The 13,328-nt window shown below is 43.8% G+C and overlaps 1 protein-coding gene across 2 annotated transcripts in view; it reads right to left on the reverse strand.

Moving 5' to 3' along the window:
• Positions 1–13,328, reverse strand: part of LOC118092866 (NAD(P) transhydrogenase, mitochondrial) — a 61,308-nt gene that overhangs the window by 24,095 nt on the left and 23,885 nt on the right. For both annotated transcript variants that reach the window (XM_035131505.3, XM_088656579.1), the window contains 8 exons: positions 12,897–12,984; positions 11,329–11,417; positions 10,186–10,373; positions 7,757–7,890; positions 6,247–6,438; positions 5,167–5,320; positions 3,634–3,795; positions 904–1,014 (listed from right to left, as the gene is read on the reverse strand). In XM_035131505.3, coding sequence (XP_034987396.2) covers positions 904–1,014; positions 3,634–3,795; positions 5,167–5,320; positions 6,247–6,438; positions 7,757–7,890; positions 10,186–10,373; positions 11,329–11,417; positions 12,897–12,984 — 1,118 coding nt within the window. The remainder of the gene's footprint in view (positions 1–903; positions 1,015–3,633; positions 3,796–5,166; positions 5,321–6,246; positions 6,439–7,756; positions 7,891–10,185; positions 10,374–11,328; positions 11,418–12,896; positions 12,985–13,328) is intronic.

Here is a 13,328-nt window from a genome sequence, read left to right on the forward strand (position 1 = left end):
TGCCAAGGAGTGGGGCAGGTGCTTGTGGGATCCTCTACCTCAGGTGCCAAAATAACTGGGTATTCTGCGGCTTTTTGTGTGGGTAACTTTTTCTGCTTTGCTTCAGGCAGAAAAAAAATTGGGGCAGTCCTGAGAGCTGTTAAATAAGTAGGCAGTGCTCTGCCGCCAACTGCACTGAGGGTGGAAGGGGATGCAGCCTATTATGCCTCATTGGCAGCCAATGCCCTTTCAGCCAGCTAGGCACATCCTCCAGAACAGGCCTCTCATTGGCCAGTCTAAAGTGCAGGAGCTGATGGGAACTCCAGCCAGCTACCCAGGGAGCCAGGGGAATCCCCCAAAGTGCATTCCCGGGAATGGCGACTGAGCGCAAGGATCCACAACAGCCACCCACTCGGAGGAAGGGGTAAGTTTCTATTTGGGGGCAGTCTTGAGAGCTGTTAAATGAGTAGGTTTTGAATTATTGACTGAGAGTGGCCGCCGAGACCACATGACACCGGTCCTGAACGCCTACATTGGCTCCCAGTACGTTTCCAAGCACAATTCAAAGTGTTGGTGCTGACCTTTAAAGCCCTAAACGGCCTCGGCCCAGTATACCTGAAGGAGCGTCTCCACCCCCTTCTGGCGGTTCCCTCCCTGTGAGAAGTGAGGCTACAGGGAACCAGGCAGAGGGCCTTCTCAGAGGGCCCTACCACCAGATGTTGATGAAATAAACAACTATCTGACTTTTAGAAGACATCTGAAGGCATCCCTGTTTAGGGAAGTTTTTAATGTTTGATGTTTTATTGTGTTTTTAATATTCTGTTGGGAGCCACCCAGAGTGGCTGGGGAAACCCAGCCAGATGGGTGGGGTATAAATGATAAATAATAATAATACAAATATTAATTACATCAGTAAATTTGTACCTGCGATATTGACAGAAGAAACAAATGCAGCCAGCAAAGCTAATGTCTGTGGTACGCTGGAAGGAACATACGAGCCCCCCATCAGCACCAAACCGCCAACAGCAGTGAGTCCTAAAGGAAAAACAGAACAGGTTTAGACTTTATAACATAACTAAGGAATGTGTAATTAGTATACTTTTTTTCCAGAATCTTTGAATTGTACAGCAGATGTTTCCTGTTGTGGCTGAATATGGTGATTATTCAAAATGTCAACATCATTCTGCTCATCTACTGAGCAAGCAGACTTAAAAAAAAAGCCACTTCAAGGGCAGGGACAGAAGCTTCTACTGACAGTGCAAGGACGCCAGAGCTTGTCAAGCTACAAAAATTGCTAAATCCACACTGCCCATTGTTAATTATTATCAGAAATTGCTCATCAAGGGCTGGCTTCTTACAGAGGAGTAAAACGGCAAAGATTGTAAAGTTACTATCCCAAAGTAGGATCAGATTCAACAGCACCTGCACTGGCTTCCAGGCCAAGTTCAGTTTCTGGACCATAAAGAGATTGCTATGCCAAAGTAAAGAGACACGTCCAAATTCAAATGGCATCATTTTCCCATGATCCCTTGCCATAAATCTGCAGGTGAGGGATGACATATTTTAATACTTGACCAGAGATGAGAAAAATCTTTCTGCTAGAAAACTAGCTGGAAGAATGGTTCACACAAATCTTTCTGATGTGCTAGTTTTCTCTGTGAAGGGAGTCTTGTTCTTCTTCATTTGGAAAAGGGCATTCAAACTTTTCACTCTGCAGACTGAAATAACACAGTCCAGGGAAAACTTGCTGACTGACCGAACCCAAAGGGTGCTCATCAATGGCTCCTCTTCATCCTGGAGAGAAGTAACTAGTGGGGTGCCACAGGGTTCTGTCTTGGGCCCAGTCTTATTCAACATCTTTATCAATGACTTGGATGATGGGCTTGAGGGCATCCTGATCAAGTTTGCAGGTGACACCAAATTGGGAGGGGTGGCTAATACCCCTCCCAGAGGACAGGATCACACTTCAAAATGACCTTAACAGATTAGACAACTGGGCCAAAGCCAATAAGATGAATTTTAACAAGGAGAAATGTAAAGTACTACACTTGGGCAAAAAAAATGAAAGGCACAAATACAGGATGGGTGACACCTGGCTTGAGAGCAGTACATGTGAAAAGGATCTAGGAGTCTTGGTAGACCACAAACTTGACACGAGTCAACAGTGTGATGCAGCAGCTAAAAAAGCCAATGCAATTCTGGGCTGCATCAATAGGAGTATAGCATCTAGATCAAGGGAAATAATAGTAACACTGCATTCTGCTCTGGTCAGACCTCACCTGGAGTACTGTGTCCAGTTCTGGGCACCACAGTTCAAGGAGGATACTGACAAGCTGGAATGTGTCCAGAGGAGGAAAACCAAAATGGTCAAAGGCCTAGAAACGATGCCTTATGAGGAACGGCTTAGGGAGCTGGGTATGTTTAGCCTGGAGAAGAGAAGGTTAAGGGGTGATATGATAGCCATGTTCAAATATATAAAAGGATGCCATATAGAGGAGGGAGAAAGGTTGTTTTCTGCTACTCCAGAGAAGCGGACACAGAGCAATGGTTTCAAACGGCCTGAGCAAAGAGATGCATAATGACAAATGTCAACAATGTCAGTGCTAGGTGCATTTCCAAGGTGTGGAGGGTCATTCCGGAGATGGGGTGCTACTGCAGAGAAGGCCCTATCACACTCATGAGTAGGGCCTCAGTTGCAGATCTTAAGGCAGAACGGGAGGAAAAAAGGTCTTCAGTATGTGCTGCTATCTGGAACAAGCAGAAACTGTTTTCAAAGAGCATTTAGAACATGTGTACTTCACTTGATGGACATTGCTGGCTTTCCATAGAAAGATTAAGCCACACTTGGATTGGCTGCTTGGATTGACGTAATGCGTGGACAATCAAGTCCTATAGCTTCTGATGAAATCCTACATTACAGTGTTCTATAATAATAATAATAGTACCCAGGTGGTGCTGTGGGTTAAACCACTGAGCCTAGGGCTTGCTGATCAGAAGGTCAGCGGTTTGAATCCCTGTGACGGGGTGAGCTCCCATTGCTCGGTCCCAGCTCCTGCCAACCTAGCAGTTCGAAAGCACGTTAAAATGCAAGTAGATAAATAGGAACCACTACAGCGGGAAGGTAAACGGTGTTTCCGTGTGCTGCTCTGGTTCGCCAGAAGTGGCTTTGTCATGCTGGCCACATGACCTGGAAGCTATACGCCGGCTCCCTCGGCCAATAATGTGAGATGAGCACGCAACCCCAGAGTCGGTCACGACTGGACCTAATGGTCAGGGGTCCCTTTACCTTTAGTAGTAGTAGTAGTAGTAGTAGTAGTAGTAGTAGTAGTAGTAGTAATACACTATTTATACCCCACCCATCTGGTTGGGTTTCCCCAAATGATGGCTGCATTTGATAACTTCAACCAATGAGCCAATCTTTTTGATAACTTCAACCAATGAACCAAACTTTGAGTATCTTTGCTATTGTATTAAGTAATTTCCCAACAATGAGAGAAAATATGGAAGCCAATCCACCATGGCTGCCACTTACTTTGGGACGGCCATTCCTCAAATCTGAATAAGCGCGTTCATTCTGAATTTTCTTATAAGTGAGCTTGCTCTACGGTTATCACCACACAAAACAAAGCAAAATGTACAAGAGTCAAGACTTACCAGAAATTGCATTCGTTACTGACATGAGGGGTGAGTGAAGAGCAGGCGTCACACCCCAAACAGTATGGTAGCCAACGATTCCAGCAAGCCCAAAGGTGGTAACCATTTGCGTAAAAGCAGCATTAGGAGAAATGAGGCCCAGCCCTAAAACTGTTGTTAGGCCTAAACAGAAAGGCATCAAATCAAAAATGCATTTTCCTTTCAAATAAACCCAGATCATCAGCCCACACCCATATTCATTGACATTTTGACCTTGACAACAATAAGAACGGGATCAGGAGCAGTCTTCTGAGATAGGGTTTTATAGGCATACCTTGCATTCTCTGCTTTTGCCAGAAAAGGAGACCTGCCTGTGATAGAGAGTTCACTTTGCCAAATTGCCTGGCATCCAGACGCGGAAATGCCAACAAATCAAATATTTTGAGATGCTAAGTATTTTGTTTGAACATATCATCAAATGATAGAGCGCCCAGAAGAGGGGAATGAAAAAATGGCACTAATTTCTCCATTGACTTCTTTTCTCGCTTCGTAAGAAAAGTTTCTATTGGGGCATCTGAAAATGATTAAAATATGGACCACACAGGCTCTTCAGCATTACCTGATGAGAGAAACTGTGTCGACCTTCTATGTCTGTTTTATCCTTTGCTGATGATGGAAACCTGACACCTGGCCAACCAACCAATTGTCTGTTCTCCAATTCTAAGGGAATAGTCTGGTTATTCAGGGCAAAGAAGCACTGGGATTGCGTAACTTATGACAAAATGGTAAAGCTTTTCGGGGCCTGTAACCACTGCAAGCAACGAGTTGCACATCTGAATGCTGTCCGTTAAAATAGTCCCTGCACATCTCAGGAAGAAGGAAGAACTCATCTCCTTAACACATTACTTTTCTATGCTCATCAATGTGTGGGTTTTTCCCCTCCCCATGGAGGAAACTGGGAAACGAACAGAGCTGCATATGCAACCTGATAAATTCCAGTCCGAGGAAAACCCGGACACACTGTCCTCATATATGGCAGCAAAACTCCGCACAGCTTCCCACCCCAGCTGTTTAGTAAATGCACTCTGGGATTAAGGTGCCCTGTGCAACTTTTACATAGGCACTACGTGCATAAGTTGCTACCAGGAGGACCAGACCAATAAATATTGCTTCCTTGTTGGGGAGGGGGAACAGCAAAGGGCACCCCACAGTCAAGGTACATACTACCCAATCCCCTCTTCCCCTCCCTGGCACTAAATCAACTAATGATAATAATAAATCAATGAATAGTTTGCTGCCGCTGCATGCCAACCAAAGTCATCTGCCTGAAGCCGGCTGCTACACTCCGCTTAATGGAGAGGCTGGCACACATTGAAACCACATAAAATCTGGGAAATTGCCCTCTGCTCTGGGCCTACAGGTGGAAACCCTGTGCAAATATTATATCCAGTTTCTGATATTACAGCTTTACCCACAGTTGGTAGAAAAGGCAGGTGGAACACTACTTTCCCCAACGTGTGTAGGGAATGCGACTTTTTTTAAAAGACGAAATACCTGTCGTATAAACTCCTGCTGATGTCATGGTCTTTCTAAATGGAGAGATGGAAGCTTGTTTTTCTGCTTCTAGCTCCTGGACGGATTTTTGCTTAGCTGGGGCAGCAGGTGGTACGGTTTTGGGCAAAGGCGCAGGAAATATTTTTTCCCCTTCCTGTAGTAGGGAAAGATTCTCATTAGGTTACAGTCATAAGATAACGGGTGGAATCTCTGTCGCACAGGTAAGGTAAAGGTAAAGGACCCCTGGACAGTTAAGTCTAGTCAAAGGCGATTATTGGGTTTTGGCGCTCATCTTGCTTTTAGGCAGAGGAAGCCGGCGTTTGTCCACAGACAGCTTTCCAGGCCATGTGGGCAGCATGACTAAACCGCTTCTGGTGCAACAGGACACCGTGACGGAAATCAGAGTGCACGGAAATGCCGTTTACCTTCCCGCCACAGCGATACCTATTTATCTATACTTGCATTGGTGTGCTTTCGAACTGCTAAGTTGGCAGGAGTTGGGACAGAGCAACGGGAGCTCACTCCGTCATGGGGATTCGAACCGCTGACCTTCCGATTGGCAAGTCCAAGAGGCTCAGTGGTTTAGACCGCAGCGCCACTTGCGTCCCAAAGTGGTGCCCTACAGAATGTTGTTAAACTACAACTCCCATCATCCTAGACCACTGGTGCTGCAGGCTGGGTCTGATGGGGACTGTAGCCCAACCACACCTGGAGGGTTCAATATTGGCTGTTCTTACAGGTGCAAAGCCAGGCTCATGCCTCAAGCAAAGAATCAACAGTGACAACTCTTATCTTTATATTGTGTTCCATTAAATGCATTTGCATATGCCCCCTTTATTCTTTAAGTGTCTGGGTTTCACTGGGTTTCTGCATGCATTTGTCAAACCAGGCATCCCCAAACTTCGGCCCTCCAGATGTTTTGGACTACAATTCCCATCATCCCTGACCACTGGTCCTGTTAGCTAGGGATCATGGGAGTTGTAGGCGAAAACATCTGGAGGGCCGCAGTTTGGGGATGCCTGTGTTAAGCTGTTAATTGAAGTATTTTGGGAAGGGGGGGTGGGGCAGGGAGAATCTCACCTTCATTACCATAGTCCCTCTAATTACATGATCAATAGTCCCATAATCAAAGTCATCCTTTGGCTCAAAGTAAAAGTATTCTTTGTCGGGAGAAATAGCTTTTAATAACTTCAAGATGTTGTTTGAATAAAGGCTACTGGCCTGAGTAGCCATGCGACTTGGCAAGTCCGTGTAACCAATATGCACCACGCCCTGGGGGAAACGAAACAAACAAACATTATTATTTTTCCAAAAGTGTTTTTCATCCATTGTCTCGAAACTTTCCTCATGCGGTTTGCCCAGACCTGGTGCACCTTTCAGAACCAACAGCAAATTTATTTATTTATCTACCACTTATATGCCCAAATGCCTTCTTGAATGGTTTAAATCAAACCTTGCACATGTCTGTGGATATTCTGACACTTCATTTTACAAGTTAAGTGGTTTCTCCTTTTTAAAACGAACGGCTTGTGTTGATGCTTAGGGGAAAGGAAAGGCTTTACTTTTGACAGGGAGCCAATGACTGAACAAGCTGGGAGGCCATTCGGGGAATGAGCTATACAGTCATATGGTGCTTATTTCAAGAATGAAGAAGCAAAATGCATTTTAAAGGTTTGAAAACACCTCTTAGTCGCCTGATGCTATCATGGTTGCAAGATGTACTTTGCAGATTAATTGCACTCCAATTAGTCCTGAGAAGTTTGTAAGCAAATACATTTAGTGAGAAAATATCGTAACTATCCCCTTGCCATTGTTTCAGAAAAAAAAGAAATGAAAAAAGAAAACCTGAACATTCTGATTCTAGGTTTTTTAAGGAGTGTGCAAGTTTTGACTTTAAGTGCATAGTGAGTTCAGAGCCTTTTATTCACTAGCAAAACACCAGTTAGGTTGGGTATGGTACTGTGAAATAAATGCCCATACATTGTAGACTGGGCTGGGTACATACTAAGGCTGCAAATCTCCCGCCCATGAAATACCTTGTTTGGTTTGAAAATCTGGGTATTGATTGGTATCCTTTAGCCCTTTATGGTTCTGCCTGCTGGGTTTGGATTGGTAGTCAGACATGGAAGTAGGGAATGTAAGCCTATTAATTATGGGTCACTGTGAATATGTGGTCCTCTGAAGAGCAATGCACTCTCGTGGATAGGTTGTTTCCAGTGCTAGTCCTACTCAGAGTAGACCTATTTAAATTAATGGGCATGACTGACTTCTTCAGTGGGTCTGCTCTGAGTGGGACTTATTGGGATACAACACCACTTTTAAAAAAGGGAGCCCTCCTTAAAATTCACCAGGGCCAACTTATTTCCTTGGAAGATCTGTAGTACAAGTCTAGTTTCCCCTAGCTATATTCTTGAAGGAGCAGGAACCCTGAAAGTATCTAATATGTCAAGAAGATCTGGTCTTAGCATGTAGTCTGGATGTGGGGCCACCTGAGAACCCTAGGTACAATGCTGTGGACACCTTGGAGGAAGGGCAGGATCCATATGTAACAAAACAAGGACAAAGTGCCCTAAACAGGGCCCCTACAAACCTTGTGAATGTGAAGCTCTCCAGGTTGGGTGGTTTCCACATTGCCACCAGCCTCAGCTGCAAGATCTACAATCACAGAGCCATCCTTCATGGACTCCACCATATTCTTCGTAATCAGGGTAGGAGCTTTTTTCCCTGTTGCAATTTGCAAGAGAAGAAATGAAATATGGGAATTCTCATCAGTTTTAATACACGGTGCATAACAATTTTTTTTTAAAAAAAAGCCTGAGCAGGTACCAACAAAACCACATACAATAAAGCAATAATGGAATGCTTTGGTCTGATACCATTTCTGCCTGTTCCTGCATTTTATGGGGGTAGAGTTAGTGTGAAGATCAAAGCAGGGCTCTGTACATTTGCACATGGTTTCCAGGTCACAACACACATAACCCTCCTGTCTAAACCCTTAACAGTCTCACCCATGCATGAAAAGAGGATTCATCTGTAGTTCTTGCAGCCTGAGCTTTTCCATAGACCAGAAACTAACCCATCTCCCTGAGTTGATAGCTGTCCTTGCATGGGATACAATGGTTGTATCCAATGATGGCTTTCCCTGGAAAGTGCTTCTGCTCATCTAAGTTGGCTGTGAGTCCTGGAAGACCTGCTCCTGCCTTGCAGACCTTTTCCTACCTGGCCTGGGCGGGTAGAGCCCTGACTGACTCCAGCTACAAAAGCTGAGGCTGCTGAAGAGGCCAGAGGCTCTCTTAGTTACCTTTTTGTGCAGAGCCAGCTCATTGAACATGAGCATCCACAGCCCCCACCATGAACGACCATTGGCAGGATTTGCAGCTACAGCGGCAGATATGTTCTATGCTTATGAGAATATTTTATTCTCTTGTTAGCTATGCTGTTTCAAATGTGCCTTTTATATTTGACTTCACTTAGTAATGCTTTCCTTTGAAATGTTTCAGATTTTTTTTGTTAACTTTACTCTGCTAAATGTGCATTCTACAGCTGCCCTCCTCTGTAGTGTTGTTGTTGTTGTTTTTAAAAATGTTTAGGACAATATTTTAATTTCCTGTTAATTATGTTTGAATGAATGTTAATTGTATTTAAATGTATTATTTATATTCGACTTTCTTTAGTAATGTTTTATTCTGAATTATTTTATTTGCTGTTTTAATGTAGGCTGTAAACTGCTTTTAAAAATATAAAGCAATATAGAAATGAAATGAATAATTATAATAATAATATCCACAGTTAAATAATTGTCAAGACGGTGGTCCATTCAATTATCCAATTCTCCCCAACTGTAGCCAGAAGAAATACAGTGGTGCCTCGCTTAACGAATGCCCTGCTTAACGAAATTTCTGCTTAACGAAAGGATTTTTCGAGCGGAGGCTGCCTCGCTAGACGAATGCGTTGTACGAAAAATTCATCTAGCGAATCGCGGTTTCCCATAGGAATGCATTGAAATTCAATTAATGCGTTCCTATGGGCAAATTTTTTTAAAAAATCAATGCATTCCTACGGGATTCGCTAGACAAATTTTTCGCTATAAGAAAAGACCCGTGGAACGAATTAATTTCGTCTAGCGAGGCACCACTGTACAGTCCAGGGAGAACTGTATTATGTGATATTTCTGGATGTATAGTTCAGCTCTTAAGTCCAGGGCTTTTTTTCAGCTGGAACTCAGTTGCGCTTCAAGACCCCCAAGCCACCCCCCAGGAGAAATAAAGAGACAAGGACACAGAATTCAGGTGAATGTTAATGGGCAAATTTAGGCCACAACTTTGTTGGTTACAGAATGTGAGCAGTATTGGTTTAGGCCAGTGGTATCCAAACCTCTTTCAAAGAGGGCCAGATTTGATGAAACGAAGGGCTGTGAGGGCCGACCAAAAGGCCAACCAAAGTTGCTGACCTTTTTTTAGGGTTGAAGTTGTGGAGGGTTTTTAAGGATTTTACTCAAGGACATAAACTGCTACAGGGGCCAGATTAAACCGACCAGCGGGATGCTCTACCACTGAGCTACGGACCCTCCTCTAGGCCATACCTGCTAAGTTCCGGCCTGAGAAATAAGGGACTGGACCGGACGTAGCAGACCAGAAGTAGTGCTGCCGCCATTTTGGAACTGGGTGGAGCATGCTCAGAAGCGACTTTTGATGCTGCTCTGCCCTGTTCCAAAATGGCCGCCGCACCAGAAGTCGCGCTGCAGCCATTTTGGAACTGGGCAAAGCAGCATCAAAAGTCGCTCCTGAGCATGCTCCGCCCAGTTCCAAAATGGCCGCCGCGCCAGAATAAACCCGGAAAAAACAAAAAAAAATCGTTTTTTCGGCTGGGAACAGCTGGAAAAACAGGGGTTTCCCGGGGAATACGGGAGACTTGGCAGCTATGCTCTAGGCTGCCTCCTTCGTGACTGGATCTGCAGGCTCCTAATTAGGAGCACACTCTGCCAAGGGCATCTGGAATCATTATAAAGTTGTACAGTACCTGGAATAAGGGCAGTGCTAATAACAATATCCACCTCTTTGCACTGTTTGGCAAATAATGCCAATTCCGCCTCGATAAATTCTTTGGACATCTCTTTCGCATACCCTCCGACGCCTTCTCCTGCTTCAGCAATGCTCACTTCTAATGTTTCCGCACCAAGAGATTTGAACTGCTCCAGAGCTGGAGGCCTGCAAGCAAAGGGGGAAACATTTCATAGGAACTGCCAAGTCAGATCTTTTTCAAGCCACAGGTAGTTAACCTAATATGAACTAAAGACAGGTACGGTAGTTGTCCATGCCAATGCAGAGTGTCCATCAAGGAAGAACTCCCAAGTCCACATTTGGGCAATACCAACCAAATGTGGTAAGCTGACAAGTTCTCTAGAACTCACACCCTGCTGTGTGAAACATCTTGCCAGATGAAGACTTCTGGAAGATCTCAAAAGCTTGCCACGTTTTTGCAACCCAACAGTGGATTTCAGAGTTTCATCTTTGCTTTTTATCAAGTCAAGCTCAGTTACTGGTTTATTTGCAAAGAGATTTAGGTACACTGGAAAGACCATAGGCAGCAAGCAGGAAAGGAATATGTCCACACTGTAAGACATCTTTAAAGTCCTTGCGTTTCTGTAAGATTCACAACAGCTTACGGTTTGAGGATTTGAATTACTATAACACCGGTCCCGAAAGAACTACATTGGCTCCCAGTACGTTTCCAATTTGAAAATAAAAAGTGTTGGTGCTGACCCTTAAAGCCCTAAACGGCCTCGACCCAGTATACCTGAAGGAGTGTCTCAACCCCCATTGTTTAGCCCGGACACTGAGGTCCAGCTCTGAGGGCCTTCTGGCGGTTCCCTCCCTGTGAGAAGTAAGGTTACAGGGAACCAGGCAGAGGGCCTTCTCGGTAGTGGCACCCACCCCGTGGAACGCCCTCCCATCAGATGACAAGGAAATAAAGAACTACCTGACTTTTAGAAGACATCTGAAGGCAGCCCTGTTTAGGGAAGTTTTTAATGTTTGATCTTTTATCATATTTTTAATGTCTTTTGGGAGCCACCCAGAGTGGCTGGGGAAACCCAGCCAGATGGCGGCATATAAATAGTTGTTGTTATCATCATCATCATCATCATCATCATCATTACTATACCTGGTATCAAATCCCCTAACAATGGCTCCCATGGATTTAGCAGCTCCGGCTGCAGCTAAGCCAGCTACACCACCACCAATGATTAAGATCTAGAAAGGAAAACAACAGCAATAAATAGCAAAAAAGATGCACTATTGGAACAAAGCACACATCACTTAAGCAGGATAAAATGGTTTAAAATAAAGGAAGAAAGTGATGACCCAGAAGGCAGCCCTGTTTTGGAAAGTTTTTTTTTTAATGTTTTATGCTTAATTATGGTTTATATATTCTGTAAGCCGCCCAGAGTGACTGGGGAAACCCAGCCAGATGGACAGGGTATAAATAAAATTGTTGTTGTTGTTGTTGTTGGATATGAGGCCACTGTCTGCTTATTAGTCTCAACCCTCCCTGCAAACTTTTACAAGACAGAAAACCATGGTGTGATACCTAATCCAGGCTTGGCATTGAAGTTCAGCATGGTTGGGTTAGGGTCAAGGGCCCACACTCCACAAGGGGGCCCATTGACAAGGGCCCCCTGCACCTGCTTCTCCTCTTCACCACTGCAGCCTGCTTGTTCACTTGCCTTTTGCTCTGGCTCAGGCAACAGTGGTGGTGCAGCCATAGATGCCACTGCTTGCTTGATTGCTCATTGGCCTAGCAAGGAAGCAGGTAGAAATGGAAGGATCTGTCAATTACGGTCCTCTCAATTTCTCATTAAATTGAGTTATCCACATTTCTGCAGCAATTTGTAATTTTTTTATTTTCAAATCCTCATGAAAATTCATCAAGAGAACATGCCACACAGGAAATTTGTAGGACACAAACTCCTCTTGCAGGAATAAAATTTATTGGGTAGGCAATCCCGAACAGAAGTCAAGAAATCAGCGGCTGTTAAACAAAGGAGCAAGATCAGAATTGTTGTAATTGGATTAATCAAGATTATGGCAGGAGAAAGAAATAAGAACTTTGCACTGTGAAATCCAGCACACGGGAAGTCACCTAAAATTGTTTAATTTGGTATTGGAATAATTGGCTTTTTAAATTGTATTGTAATTTGGTACTGTGATAATGTGGCTTTTATTGGATTATTGCAATTGAAAATTAATAAAAATTATTATATATATATAAAAAGAAAATTCATCAAGAGAATGCCTCCTAATAAAGACATTCTTTGTACATAGTTTTGATGAATGTACCTATTTTCGCAAGCAATTCCCCCCACAATTTAATGCATTTTTGTATGCGATTTCACCAACACGTTCATTTTAATGCACACTTTCCCCTAACATAGGCATTATTGTCAACATTGCCTGGTTGGAGAACTGCGCCACAAAATTCACATGAGTGTGGGTTTCAAAGGATGGCCATGGTTCCTTTCTCAAATTGTTTGGGGCAGTGTGAGTTTCATAGATTTGCCTTTAAATGCCAACTGAATTGAATTGCCCACTGCAGAAGCAGGAGGTGCAAATGATGAGTAGGAGGAGGAGCAGGAGAAGCAATATGTAATAATAACGGGAGTGAGAGGGGGCTCATGCAGGGGAAGAGTGTTAGCCAAGGGCCCCAAACCCTGAAGCAGATCCTGTTCGCACCTTTGCCGGAGGAACTTTTCCAGCTGCGGTAATTTGCCCAGTAAAAAATCTTCCAAAATGATTGGCTGCCAGGACTACAGCCTTGTACCTAGAGAGAAAGAAAGCAAGAGAGAGAGATAGAAGAAAATGGTGAAAATATTCCTTGGCTCTTCAGTAGGCTTTGTGAATAAATTGCAACAGACTTAACAAATATACAGAAAGCAACCAAAAGGAGAATTAATAAAAGCCACCCAAGAAAACAAACAAATGCTCGAGAGCATCTCCAAGATATAAATTGTCTAAGTGAAAAAATACATTTGACTGTCATAACAAATTATATCAGTGCTTGTTACATGCTTTCAAGTGCCCAACAAAGGAATATTGCTTTGGAGGGAGCCATGAATACTTTGGGAGAGGCACCTAGTGGAGAGTGAAATGTTTTATCACCCCATA

The sequence above is a fragment of the Zootoca vivipara genome, chromosome 13, assembly GCF_965207765.1.
Source record: "Zootoca vivipara chromosome 13, rZooViv2.hap1.1, whole genome shotgun sequence".
Lineage (NCBI taxonomy): Eukaryota > Metazoa > Chordata > Lepidosauria > Squamata > Lacertidae > Zootoca > Zootoca vivipara.